Source organism: Chelonia mydas, chromosome 16 (assembly GCF_015237465.2).
Source record: "Chelonia mydas isolate rCheMyd1 chromosome 16, rCheMyd1.pri.v2, whole genome shotgun sequence".
Taxonomy (NCBI): domain Eukaryota; kingdom Metazoa; phylum Chordata; order Testudines; family Cheloniidae; genus Chelonia; species Chelonia mydas.
Window position 1 is genome coordinate 12,748,106 of NC_057857.1, and position 13,128 is coordinate 12,761,233.

General features: G+C 40.7%; 1 protein-coding gene across 7 annotated transcripts in view; it reads left to right on the forward strand.

Annotated features, from left to right (window-relative positions):
- Positions 1-13,128, forward strand: part of SPTAN1 (spectrin alpha, non-erythrocytic 1) — a 71,810-nt gene that overhangs the window by 50,815 nt on the left and 7,867 nt on the right. For 4 of the 7 annotated variants that reach the window (XM_037880043.2, XM_043530527.1, XM_037880045.2 and 1 more), the window contains 16 exons: positions 296-399; positions 564-726; positions 1,272-1,286; positions 3,157-3,288; positions 3,684-3,821; positions 4,232-4,336; positions 4,539-4,747; positions 5,898-6,018; positions 6,562-6,683; positions 7,316-7,448; positions 8,266-8,364; positions 9,446-9,605; positions 9,824-9,900; positions 10,068-10,277; positions 11,427-11,723; positions 12,271-12,383. In XM_037880043.2, coding sequence (XP_037735971.1) covers positions 296-399; positions 564-726; positions 1,272-1,286; positions 3,157-3,288; positions 3,684-3,821; positions 4,232-4,336; positions 4,539-4,747; positions 5,898-6,018; positions 6,562-6,683; positions 7,316-7,448; positions 8,266-8,364; positions 9,446-9,605; positions 9,824-9,900; positions 10,068-10,277; positions 11,427-11,723; positions 12,271-12,383 — 2,198 coding nt within the window. The remainder of the gene's footprint in view (positions 1-295; positions 400-563; positions 727-1,271; positions 1,287-3,156; positions 3,289-3,683; positions 3,822-4,231; positions 4,337-4,538; positions 4,748-5,897; positions 6,019-6,561; positions 6,684-7,315; positions 7,449-8,265; positions 8,365-9,445; positions 9,606-9,823; positions 9,901-10,067; positions 10,278-11,426; positions 11,724-12,270; positions 12,384-13,128) is intronic. The other 3 variants (XM_037880044.2, XM_043530528.1, XM_043530530.1) reach the window with 1 other exon arrangement.

A 13,128-nucleotide genomic window follows, 5' to 3' on the forward strand; every position in this document is an offset into this window, starting at 1 on the left:
AAAAATCAGTGTTTCTCCACTTCCTCTAAATCCTGGAAGAGCCCTTTCTGATCCTGAGAGAAGTGCCTCTGTAGTTCTGGTACAGAGGCCAAAAGAATTCTGATCTGCAGGATCCCCCACTTGCTCTTAAGTGGAGTTCTGCTCATCCTGACATAGGGCTGATTTCCTTAGACTCCGATTAACAAGATACCAGCCTTCTTTCAAAAGGATGCCCTATTCTAGTTCTGACACAGTGGCTTTTTGTTTTTTTGCGGTACCTGAATCCACCCAACTTGTGTCCTTTTGTTTTGAACAGGAAGAAAAAATTGCTGCCCTGCAATCGTTTGCTGACCAGCTGATTTCTGCTGACCACTATGCTAAAGGGGTCGTTTCTAACAGGCGCAATGAAGTTCTGGACAGGTTGGTGTACTAATTTCATTGTTAGATCAGCTGCAGATACCTTCTGAAAAGAAGGAAATTGTTTAGAGACAATTTATCACTGTTATGATGGTACATAGTCTCCTACTTCATGCCTGTTCTTATAGGTACTGGTGAGTATGAACCATATCTCTGATTATGTACAGGTGGCGTCGTTTGAAAGCTCAGATGATTGAGAAGAGGTCTAAACTGGGAGAATCTCAGACCCTCCAGCAGTTCAGCCGTGATGTTGATGAAATAGAGGCTTGGATCAGTGAAAAACTCCAAACTGCAAGTGATGAATCCTATAAGGATCCCACAAACATCCAGGTGAATAATTATTTGACCAAGAAAGTCAAATGGAGTGAAAGTTTAATTCCATGTGGCATATCCTGTTGCTGATAACAGGATGTGCACAGGAAAAATTTCAATTCCGTGTTAAAGGGATAACAAATTGTTTGGAATTAATCTTCTAAAGGAGAGAAAATGTAAATAAAGCAATCCTTTCATTATGGAGACATGCAATATGCATAGAGAAAGGACCAAAATAGAAGGCAGTAATTATTTTTTAATAAATATCATATCCACATAAATATGCTGCCAGAATTCACATAAATCCCTTGGCAGTTATGCTCCAGTGTAAATTTGATAAGACATCCTATCCTCTCTTCTCCCTAATGACTAGATGATAAAATAAGTATTTACCTTTTATAAATGTCTCTTATGTCCCACGCCCACTTACTGCCCTAAGATGCAGTCTTCATCTATTTTTCATTATTAAAGAAAAACTTTGTAAGTGATTTCCTCTGTTTTAATACTGATATGTGGATCAGTATGACTGCACTGAACTCTTCTCTTCTCGATCTGTTTTGTAGCTTTCCAAATTGCTGGTAAGTTTTGTAGTTTGGTTGGACTTGCCATGGTAGGTGTTTGTTCCTCTGTATAGATTATATGTGAGCACAAAGTCTGATTGTGTTCAGTCTGTTGCTCCATCCATTAATTCATCCAGTTTCTTTTCCATTTTCTAATATTCATTGACCTCCAAACAGATGTTACCATAAGCCTCAGTGTTTTTGGGTGTTGCTTTTTTGTTTAGTTAATGCCTCTTAAACACCATTTACTTATGTATTTGTTTTGCAGATGTGTTCTGCATGATCTGTTTAATTTGTGGTGTGGTATTAGTTCTTTAAGGGGTGGCTCATAAGGAAACAAATATGGATTGTCATCCTCCTTTTTCAAATATTTGGCTACTGGACATGTCTTGTCCTCATTCCTGGTGGACCTAGAGCTGTGGTGATTAACCCATGGCCATGAGATGTCAGTTCCACTAACTTATGTCTGGAGTCACCCTTCCTTCAGAAATTTTATCAGTGAAAGTGGGAGACCCACAGTTTGCAGGGATAGCAGTGTGGAAGAAGTAGAGGGAAGATTGCAGAACTGAGAGTATATGTAGAAGGCTGGAGTGGTAGGAATCCAAGGAGGAGAAGAATCAGAAAGAGGACAGAGCAAAGTGAAGAGTGGAGGAGTGACTAGGGTAAGGAAGGAGGGGCACAATTGAAGGAAGCAGTGTTTGTCTTTCTGGCCCTGGAGGCTGCACTATCTATATATTGGCTACTCAAGCAAAAATGTCATCTGTCATTTCCCTAGAGTGTGAATTTTTTTTGGTGGTAATAGATGGACATTTTGTACTATGAGAAGCTTTTTTCATTCTCCCGCATAATGAATTTATATGCCAAGAAATGGGTGGATTTTAGCTGATGTACAGTATAATCACAACCTTCAGCAATAGCCGTTTCCAGAATAAGCAGGCCATGCAGAATTTTTCATAACAGTACTGTAGCATTTTTCTTGTTTTATTTTTACTTTAACAGTCACCTTCCCTTCCATTCTCCCTCAGGACAGTATATTTTTCCCATGTGTCCAGTGTTACTAGCATGTGGAGTTGATACTTGTAAATACTGTTTTGTCGTTCTCGTCCCATTGTTTATGCTTATGGTGGGTGTATGCATGTATATGAAAGAAAACTGCTTATTCACTCCCTTCCTGTGGCTCCTGTTGTTCTCGTGGTGCCTTCAATTTTCAGTGAAGACAAATTTCAGCGAACAGCTAAGCGTTGTTTCTTAAATAGTTTTGAGTTGCGAACTATGTTTAACTCATTGTTTGACCACATAATTTAGTCATATGGTGACTCCATATCTTTTAATATGAAAGGTGTGCAGAAAAGTGCAGGTTGTGGTGGGGACTTCTTCCTCCTGACTCATGGGTTTGGATGGGAAAAGTCATAAACCTCTAGATCTGATTAGTGTGGAGCAGGCACCATGTTCAGGTACATACATACACAGTCAATGTTTTTTAGCGGTGGTGCCAGGTAAACCAGAAATCCATATTTGGAGAATAGCAAAACTTAACATTAGAAATGTGTTGCAGCCCCCTTTAAAATGCAGGAGATATATGCTGATATAGGAATATTAGTGTAAATGTTCAATCACAGGTAGACATGCTGGTTCAAAAACAGCCTAATGCTCACTTAGTAAGACTGAGAGAGCAAGTGGTGAATGTGATGTAAATGCCTAGAGAGAGGTTTGGATTTTCATGATTTTACATAAGGTATTTAGTCTAATCTGGGGAAATGCTTCACACAAACTCCCTTCCTTCTAACCCTGTCTATGCAGAACATTCTTGCGTTCTCTTCTCAACCCATGAGAATAATTTAGGAGTCCCATGTCCAGTCCTTAACAGCTTTGTTTTTGCTGCATTCAGAGCAAACACCAGAAACACCAGGCCTTTGAAGCTGAACTTCATGCCAATGCAGACCGGATCCGTGGAGTCATTGACATGGGGAATTCTCTCATTGATCGGGGAGCGTGTGCCGGCAGTGAGGATGCAGTGAAGGTAGGTGCAGCACATATAGGATAGTTAATGACATGTAGCCTTCCACTGATTCTATAGTCACGTTTTGTTAGAATGAGGAAAACCACTTTGTTTTGTAGAAGCCTTTTTTTTTTTTTTTTTTTTTTTTAAATTCCTTGTTTAACTATGCAGTATAGAGCATGAGAACTGTTTTGTCCCATTTTTGCTTGGGAATGAGTAATGTTTTCTGATTCTTCTGTCAGAATGTAAAAGTGAAATGGAGAGGCATACAATGGAGAATTTTCCTAGATCGCATGAATAACTGCATAATCTATAGTTGTAGAATTAGCAACCAAATGTGTACATTGTGTTGATTTGCTACGTTTATTAGGGATTTTGTTTTGCTCTGAGCATTTATCTTCTCCTTTTTGTAACAGGCACGTTTAGCTGCTCTGGCTGACCAGTGGCAGTTCCTGGTGCAGAAATCAGCAGAGAAGAGTCAGAAGCTGAAGGAAGCCAACAAACAGCAGAATTTCAATACTGGAATCAAGGATTTTGACTTTTGGCTGTCAGAGGTACCTGACCACCCTGGATTGGGGATTATGCACTCTGAAGGGACTGCAGTTTCTCTGATACTGGCTCCCTTTGCTGATATGTGATGTGCTCCAAAAAAATCTCAGTTGCTGGCATGAAAAAGTTAAAACTCCCGCTGCAAAAATGATTCTTTAGTACAAAATTCTTAAGAGAATAAAAAACAAGTGTTTGGGAAGTTTCATTGCTTGTGTCATTGCCTACACTGATGTTGGCAGGAAACGTGCTTGCATAAAATCTCCCGTGTCTGAGACAAGCAGGGAGACAAAGTTCACAAACTTAACTTGCATTGGGGACAGTTGGAGGAGACAACCAGTCGCCTGCACGACTAAGAGCATTACACTCACAGTTCTTAGTTAAACTGCAATATGTAATTTTATTCTTCCTTTTCCAGGTGGAGGCTCTGCTTGCATCTGAAGACTATGGAAAAGACCTGGCGTCTGTAAATAACCTGCTGAAGAAACACCAACTCCTGGAAGCTGACATATCTGCCCATGAGGTAAGCACCTCCTCTGCTAACAGAGGAAGAGAAATTATAGTAAGCAAAGAATGCCATAGCAACATGCTGTAAAGTTTAAACCTGTAGAAATACATTTTTTCTGTGTGTACATCATGAATATAAAGAGAAGATCCTGTGCTGAGGCTACACGCTCAAAAATTGAGATTTTCGTTCTTCATACACTCCTTGCTTATGATTCCAGGATCGCCTGAAGGACCTGAATGGCCAGGCTGACAGCTTGATGACCAGCAGCGCTTTTGACACCTCCCAGGTAAAGGACAAGCGAGACACTATTAATGGGCGCTTCCAGCGGATCAAGAGCATGGCAGCTGCCCGCCGTGCAAATCTGAATGAGTCCCACCGCTTGCATCAGTTCTTCCGGGATATGGACGATGAGGAGTCCTGGATCAAGTATGTACTTCAGAAGTTCTAGATGTAGCATTGTCTGAGGTGATGACCATATTATAGCCATGCTATCAACAACCATATTTCAACGCAGTTGTTTAACAGTGTTCATAGCACAATTTACCATATCAGTGAGGAAAAAGATGATTTCCCCAAGAACCATGTTAATCTAACTATGCCATAGACTACCTACCCACTCATCAGGTGTATGCCGTCTTGTCTAATCTATAGTATAGTTTTATAATGCAGACACACACACACACGGCTTCAACTCTGGTGTGGGCATGGTCTTAATGTCTATAGATATCTATGGTCAGGCTTCAGGAAGCATGATCAATGCTAGGAAAAAATTGAGGTTTGACTATAATCTTGTGTTAAAAATTCTATGAATTCTGTGTATCTTTTAAACTCTGCCTCTGTCAATTTTAAATTTCTTTCAAAAAGGCACTTATGAGGCCACTGAAAGCAGTTTTTAGTTTTACTATTTTGGCCTGTGATAGCAGTTAAGGAAAAACGCTTTCCAGAGATGTCCGTATGGATCCTGATACTATTGATATGACTGGTGTATAATCAAGGAAATAAGAACTGTGCTGGTTCCACTCCATCAATATGTGTAGGTTAGCCAAATAGAAATGATCAAAATTGGAGAATTATACTTACTTTCAAGCTTCAAAGGGAGGGAAGGAGTGGATATTTCTGTAGTATACCTATATAAAGGGAGCGCCCTGTCCCCTCTTTGAAACTGTACTGGTTAAAGTGATGAGAGCTGAATCCTTTTGACTAACATTTATAAGTCAGGTGCATGGCTTACTGCTTCAAAGGTGCTCATAGTGCTGGGTTGTAGGGAACATCCTCATTATTTATATTGATTTCTCTGCCTTGGATCCTCTGTATTATAAAGTAGCTGAAAGGCCATCAAATGCTAAAAACAGAGGACCCCATTAAAATCCTTTTATTTACCACTTTAAATATATGTAATAATTTGCTGTAAATTCCAGTCCTGGAATGTGAAACATACAAAAGGAGGTAATGTTCATTCCTGTTAGAGCTGTTAAGTGTCAAGTTTTCAGTGGCAGCTGTTATCTGTCTGGTTTGACCTTTAAAGGAACAAACTTTACTCATCCCCCTCCTCCTTCTCTTCCTCTCTGGGACTCAGGGAAAAGAAGCTGCTGGTTAGCTCAGAGGACTATGGCAGAGACCTAACTGGAGTGCAGAACCTAAGAAAGAAACACAAACGTCTGGAAGCAGAATTGGCTGCTCATGAACCTGCCATCCAGGTAAAAAAAAAAGAAGTCAGATGAAGAGCTGTTCCATGACAGGTACTGCTGTGTTGTTTCCAACCCAAACCGTGTAGGTTACAGGCAAACATTTGGATGAGGAAAATAACCAGTCATGATAGAAAGTGTAGTACGCTGTATAGTCAAGTTATAGATTTTTAACATTTATATAATCTGGATCACAAATCAATTACAAACATCACTGGTTTAGATCTGTGCAGCCTGAGATGTTTCTGCAGATCACAAAGGAAATCACACTTCTTTATGCTCCTGAAGAAGGGTGTGACTAAGCAAAGATATGGAGTATTTTAAATTAAAGTGGCAGGAAGTTCCTTCCTCTTCAAACAATAACACTCCTCACCTTGATTCTAAATCCACAAAAAACACATGAACTGGAGGAAAGAAGAAAAAGGGTATGTTTATGAAAAAAAATGACCCAAAACTGAGGAGTTGTAAGGAGTGCAGATAAATCATGAGGAGAAAGCAGCATTGCTGCTGAAAATTGAAAACACTGAGAATACAGATGTGTGCTTTGCTTCACAGGGTGTGTTAGACACTGGTAAGAAACTGTCAGATGATAACACGATTGGAAAGGAGGAGATACAGCAGAGACTAGCTCAGTTTGTAGACCACTGGAAGGAGTTAAAGCAGTTGGCAGCAGCTCGGTGAGTGAGAATCATTTTTCTACACCAGGAACGATGAATGAAACATATAAGGACGAGTAGGAGCCAAATCTTGCAATCTTTGATTCAGGTCATCAACAATATCAATGCAATAAATGCTAATACTGCATTCTCCTGAGGCCGTGCCTGAGGGGACAGGTGAAAAGGGGTTCATTCGTAAATGCTGATCAGTACTAACTTCAGTTTTGTCTTTTCCTTTAGTTGAACGCAATCTAAACTTTGGGGGCATTTATTCCTTCTTCATTTGGAGGCTAGAGGCTTGACATTGTTATTCCCACCATGCTGTGCTCTCCTGAATAGAGACCACGGGGGAGGGAATACATAATTTCTGGAAATGTAAGGACTGTGAAATGGCCTGGTGAATTACATAGTAGATTTAGTGTAGATCTAGAGCTGGCAGTGTCACAGTGGGGTCATTTTCAGCTTCTGGAGGAAAGAGGTTAGTGTAAAATGATCACATTTTAGGGTTGATGGTAGTGAGCAGGCCGTCCTTTCACCTGTCTTGACCTCCAGTGCACCTACATTTAGTAATTATTCTGCTTCCACATCATAATTGAATGTACAGAATGCAACCTGTGCTTTCCTTCCACCACTTCCTCTCATTCCTCTTACAGTGGTCAACGTCTAGAGGAGTCTCTGGAGTATCAGCAGTTTGTAGCAAATGTGGAAGAGGAGGAAGCCTGGATCAATGAGAAAATGACCCTGGTAGCCAGTGAGGATTATGGAGACACACTTGCTGCTATCCAAGTAAGCAAAAGCTGTACTGTTCTGGTTCTCTCCTTACCAGCTATTTATAACATGTAATGGTTAGAATTTAAAATACCCTTTTGTTATTTTTCAAGTCAGACATTTTGTTCATTTTAAAGAAGTATAAAATATTGATGATCCTTCTATAAAAATGATTCAAAAGATTTTTCTCTGGTATTTAGAAGGGTCTTGTGGGTTTGGGCCTTTGGTAGGCAGCTCTAATTAAAGCAGACTGCTTTTATTTGTGCTGGAGGACTGGACTGATGCAAAGCAACCCCAGAATTGTGTAAAAATGGTTTAAATGTTTTTTTAATCCCACTTCTGAGTTGCAAAGAAGAAGAGTCTCAGCAGCAGCAAGAAGCAACAGAATCTTTCTAATCCATCTTTTTTTTGCTTAACTTAAATATTGTCCATGTGCTTACAATTAAGCATGTGTGTTTTTGCAGGATCAGGATCTAAATGCTTTCCAGGTAAATTAGATCTACATGGTGAGGTCTCTAGTGGACTTCATAGAGAAGACCTTATCTCTCCTTGGATAAAGGTGAAAGAAAACTAACTTAACGTTATATTTAAGGACTATATCCAGGACTATACCCAACCATTATTCCTCCCTCACACACCCCAAAAAATAGCCAGAATGTATATTAGCTAAAACTAACTAACTAATTGTAATGGTGAGTATTGAACTGATTGATGTGTTGCAGGCACACTGTCATCATGTTTTGTTTTGCTTTATTTTCATCCTGGTTTTATAAGCAGTCATCTTGAGAAGTAAAATTATGTAGTAAAGTGACTTGTGAACATGCTTTCCCTGCAGGGCTTGCTGAAAAAGCATGAAGCATTTGAAACTGACTTCACTGTCCACAAGGACAGAGTGAATGATGTTTGTGCTAATGGAGAGGACCTCATTAAGAAGGTGAGTGTAACCTGGTAAGAAAAATGCCTTGAACGTTCTTTAAAGTGTCAGCATGTCAAAATGGATTCACTGTTCTCTTAACACTGAGCTGCAATTATGTGTAAAAAATGAAAACTAAACACCATCTACACATCATGCTCTCTGTAGCCACAATAACAGGGCATTTGGCATATAATTGATTTTAAATACTTTAGAGACAGCAGCATGGTGGACTGTTAACAGAAGCTCCTTAGTTTTAATTCTGGCTCTGTTGCTGATTTGTTGGATGTCTTGGGCAAGTCACTTAACTTCTCTTTCCCACAGACAGCCATCCCAATTGATTCTTACGTATGGGTCTGTGTTAGCCCAGACCAAGAATTCTTGTCTTTTATGCTTAGGGTCTCTGACACACCCATTTGTGTACCATGATACCTTTTCCCATTATCTTTAACACTTCTCATCTAGTCAGTAAGATCTTTGTGAAACATAAATTGAATTGGAATTTTCTCCGAAAGACCTAAAATGGCTGTTATCCATCCCATGCTTTTGTTTTCTATCTGTATATTCGCTTCCCAGAAAGCCTTAAGAGTCTAGCAATACAGGGAAAAAAAAAGAGTAAATTGTTTGCATTCCTGATTTCTCTCACATTTGGGGCACATATTAAGGTAGAATGAGGCCATCTTCTTAACCAAATGGAGAATCCCTAAATGTGAATCGAGGTGATTTGTTCCCATGTTGTTAGAGCTAGTGGGCTGCCTTGTGAGTTAATGTGCAGGATTTATTGTATTAGTCATGAGTTAATGTTTCTTGTTTGAGATTGTCAAAGCAACCTAAGGGGAGCTAGGCACCAAACTCAGAATGGGATTTGAGCAGCTAACTCCCTTCAGTTCTTTTGAGAACACTAGTCTTAATTGCTTCTGTTGTCCTCAGCTTTGGTATCCATTTTAGGAATTCTCATAAGTATCCCAAGGAGTCCTTCAGATGCCTACATGTTTTAAGTGTATTTCTTCCTAATTTGGTGAACAGGACTAGATTTCCTCCAGTGGTGTGTGGAAGATGATTAAATCACGTGGGAACTAAACTGTTTTCTCCTATTCCACAGAACAATCATCATGAGGAGAACATAACTGCAAAGATAAAAGGCCTGAGGGGCAAAGTGTCAGATCTGGAGAAGGCGGCAGCTCAAAGGAAGGCCAAACTAGATGAGAACTCTGCCTTCCTCCAGTTCAACTGGAAAGCCGACGTAGTAGAGTCTTGGATAGGTATGTGCTGCATTGAAACATATGTGCACTGACAAAGCAGGTGACTGAAAACACGATAGCCCTTCTTGAATGGAGAATGGTTTCTGACTAACCTTGTTTTACTAAGCGGATGTGAGTGGTAGTCTGAGCCATTGATTTGCTGAGCAGTGATATCCCTTCCCCAAATTTAGGAAGAAGGAATGTGGGTGTTTATATTTAGTCTCTACTTCGTTATCCAGGTGAGAAGGAAAACAGTCTGAAGACGGATGACTATGGACGGGATCTCTCCTCTGTGCAAACACTCCTCACCAAACAGGTCAGTACAAGGTGCTTTGAGCCAGAGAAGCAATGGAGCTTGAATGCTCATCAGGCAGATGAATATTGGAGGGCCTGCCATTTATTTTTGCATTTACCTAAAACAATGTCTACATCATCCATAAATATAGTTAATCTACATTAGTTTCTTCCTTTTTAATGCTGCAGGAAACTTTTGACGCTGGTCTCCAGGCTTTCCAGCAAGAAGGAATTGCAAACATCACTGCACTGAAAGATCAGTTGCTGGCAGCCAAACACATCCAGTCAAAGGCCATTGAGGTCCGGCATGCTTCTTTGATGAAACGCTGGAATCAGCTGCTGGCTAATTCTGCTGCTAGGAAGAAGAAACTCCTGGAGGCCCAGGAGCACTTCAGAAAGGTGAGAACACAGACCTTGGAACGCTATAAAGCTTGACAGTCATGCACAGCATTGATTTAAAATCTTAATATGCAAGCTGTGTAAAAACATACACAAAACACCATACACCAAACACTTTCTCGTGAGAAGCATTCATGGAAAAGGTATTGACAGTGGAGTTGTTTTAAAGAACTAGCCTTCTACGTCGTGTGCAACTTGTATATCATAATTGTAGTTATTTAACTAAAATACAATTTGTTGAGGACAGATTTTCTGCTATGTTTTATTTTTGAGAAAACACTTAGATAGGGATGCAGTATTGTTAAGTGGTCACTGCAAGGGGCCTGGGAGTCTAGAATTCTGGGTTCCAGTCCAAACTCCGCTACTGGCTATGTGTTCTTGAACAAATTACTTCCTCCTTTATGTTGTTAATAGGTGCTACTGTAAAGTAAATTATTAACGGCTCTGATCAGGATCAGGGCCTAGTATTAGGTACTGTACAAACACAAAGTATGACACAGTCCCTGCCCTGAAGAGCTTACATTCCAAATATACAAGACCGACTACACACACAAACACAATTCCCAACTGCAAAACTTAGATTAAAATTTTGTTTCCTAGTTCCCGTGACCTCTCCCAACTGTCCTTTTATAGCTTGGCTAGCCAACATGCTCTACCGTTGCTGTCCCCAAAGTGGCCCTCCCTTCAACATTTCCACCACTGAAAAATAGCCCCTTTCTCTAGACAGAAGTGAGCAGGGACCTGCTGACTTGCAATTGTGTTTGGGGTTTTTTAAAGGAAGTTCTCTAAGATGGTTCCCAAGCCTCAAAATGTATTGCTGTCTCCCCAGCTGCCACTACAGCTGTCTCCTTGGAGGCCAGAGACAGCTTTTGCTTCCTGGAAAGGTCTGGCCTTGCCCCTAAGAGCTGTGGGTGATGATGAGATGGGCCTCTTAGGCTGTGTCTTAGGGGAGATGTCATGGGGAGGAATAGCACTATCTGTAAAATGGGGATAGTACTTATGGTTAGTTCTCTGCCTTGCAAGAAAGGAGCAACAGGTGCAAATTATGTATTACTTATTGCATGTTCTTAATACCAGATCCTCCTGCTTGAATACGTTCTATTTGTGTTATTGCCTAAGTGAACACCTAAATTGTCTTCTCTCTCTGAGGTTGAGGATCTGTTCCTGACTTTTGCAAAGAAGGCATCTGCCTTTAACAGTTGGTTTGAGAATGCAGAGGAGGACTTGACTGACCCTGTGCGGTGTAACTCACTGGAGGAGATCAAGGCACTGCGAGAGGCTCATGATGCTTTCCGCTCCTCACTAAGTTCCGCCCAGGCTGACTTCAACCAGCTAGCTGAGCTGGATCGCCAGATCAAGAGTTTCCGTGTAGCCTCCAACCCATATACTTGGTTCACTATGGAGGCTCTTGAAGAGACCTGGAGGAACCTGCAGAAGATCATCAAGGTAAATTGGAACAAGTCTCTTCCCATTGCCACTCTGCCTCTGAATTCTTCCTTGGACACAGTCTATCCAGATAATCAGTGCTCTTATTCAGCAGTAAAACATTACAAATGGGAACACCTTCATCTGGTAGCACAGAAATGTTTCTGAAAGGAATTCTGTGGGACTAGCACCTCCCAAAATCCTCCATTCTCCATATATTTGGATTGCTACTTCATGACCCTCCCCCTCCCATTCCATTCTTCCTGAAAGACCCCAAAAACAAATAATGATCTCCCACTTGTAGCTATGATATTCTGTTCCTTATGACCTTTCTTGTTACAGTATTATGATTGCAAGGCTCACTTCAATGCTGATTCTCAAGACTTCCGTAGGAATATTGATGATCATGGTTATAGACTAGTGGAGCAGTCGGGCAAGAGACCTACAGGCCCTCAGTCTTGGGCTGAGCTCCAGATCTCACTGTTGCGCTGGCTTGGTTTCTGTATTTCAGTGCATGATAAAGGTGCCATGTTCTTTCTCAGTGTAAAATGACTTCCCTGTTTCTCAGGAACGTGAGTTAGAGCTGCAGAAGGAGCAGCGAAGACAGGAGGAAAATGACAAATTGCGCCAGGAGTTTGCTCAGCATGCTAATGCTTTCCACCAGTGGATTCAGGAGACCAGGTACAGTCTGTCTTAACAGAGGAGCTGTCCTTAGGGAATTTCCCAAAGAGAATCATTTGTGTCCCATTGAGAAGGGATTGTTAATTATTCTTCACATTGTGCATCTTATCCACAGTTCCTTTTGTGATCAATTGAGTTTTAGGTGTCTGCTGCTAAGAGGCAGAATTGCTGAGTGCAAGATCACCTTCTGAGTTCAGGAGTTGGGGCTGGAGCGACAGCTAATGGGGTCTCTGATTCAAGACTATTTTAAAAAATGTGTCTGCTCCTGAATTCACTTTCCCAGGGTAATTCTATATACAGACAAGCCCTAATGGTTATCTGGTAGCTCCAGAGCTGGACTCGTAGTGCAAGGAGAATACTAAATACCAAGAACAGAACTGAAGAATATGCCAATACTGTCTTCTTACCTACTCTGTATTATGATAGAAATTAGAAAGGGGAAAATTCTGTTATCCTGTGTCTAACCATAAGATTATTCCCTAAGGTGTTTTGTATAGTCCAGGTTTAAATGTTCCAGGGAGGGGGTATCCACTACTTCTCTAAAGAGACTACTCCACTGTCTTTAAGATCACTTTGCAAGCTCCTATCCAATGTACTAGTAATACCCATGATTAGGGAGAGGCAGCAAGGGTCAACAGCCTCTCTAGAAATGAAAAATAATTTCAGTGTTTCAGAATTGCAAGGAGATCAATACGATATTTTTACAGCACAACTGTGTCTGATTTAAGCATACTCTCATACACCA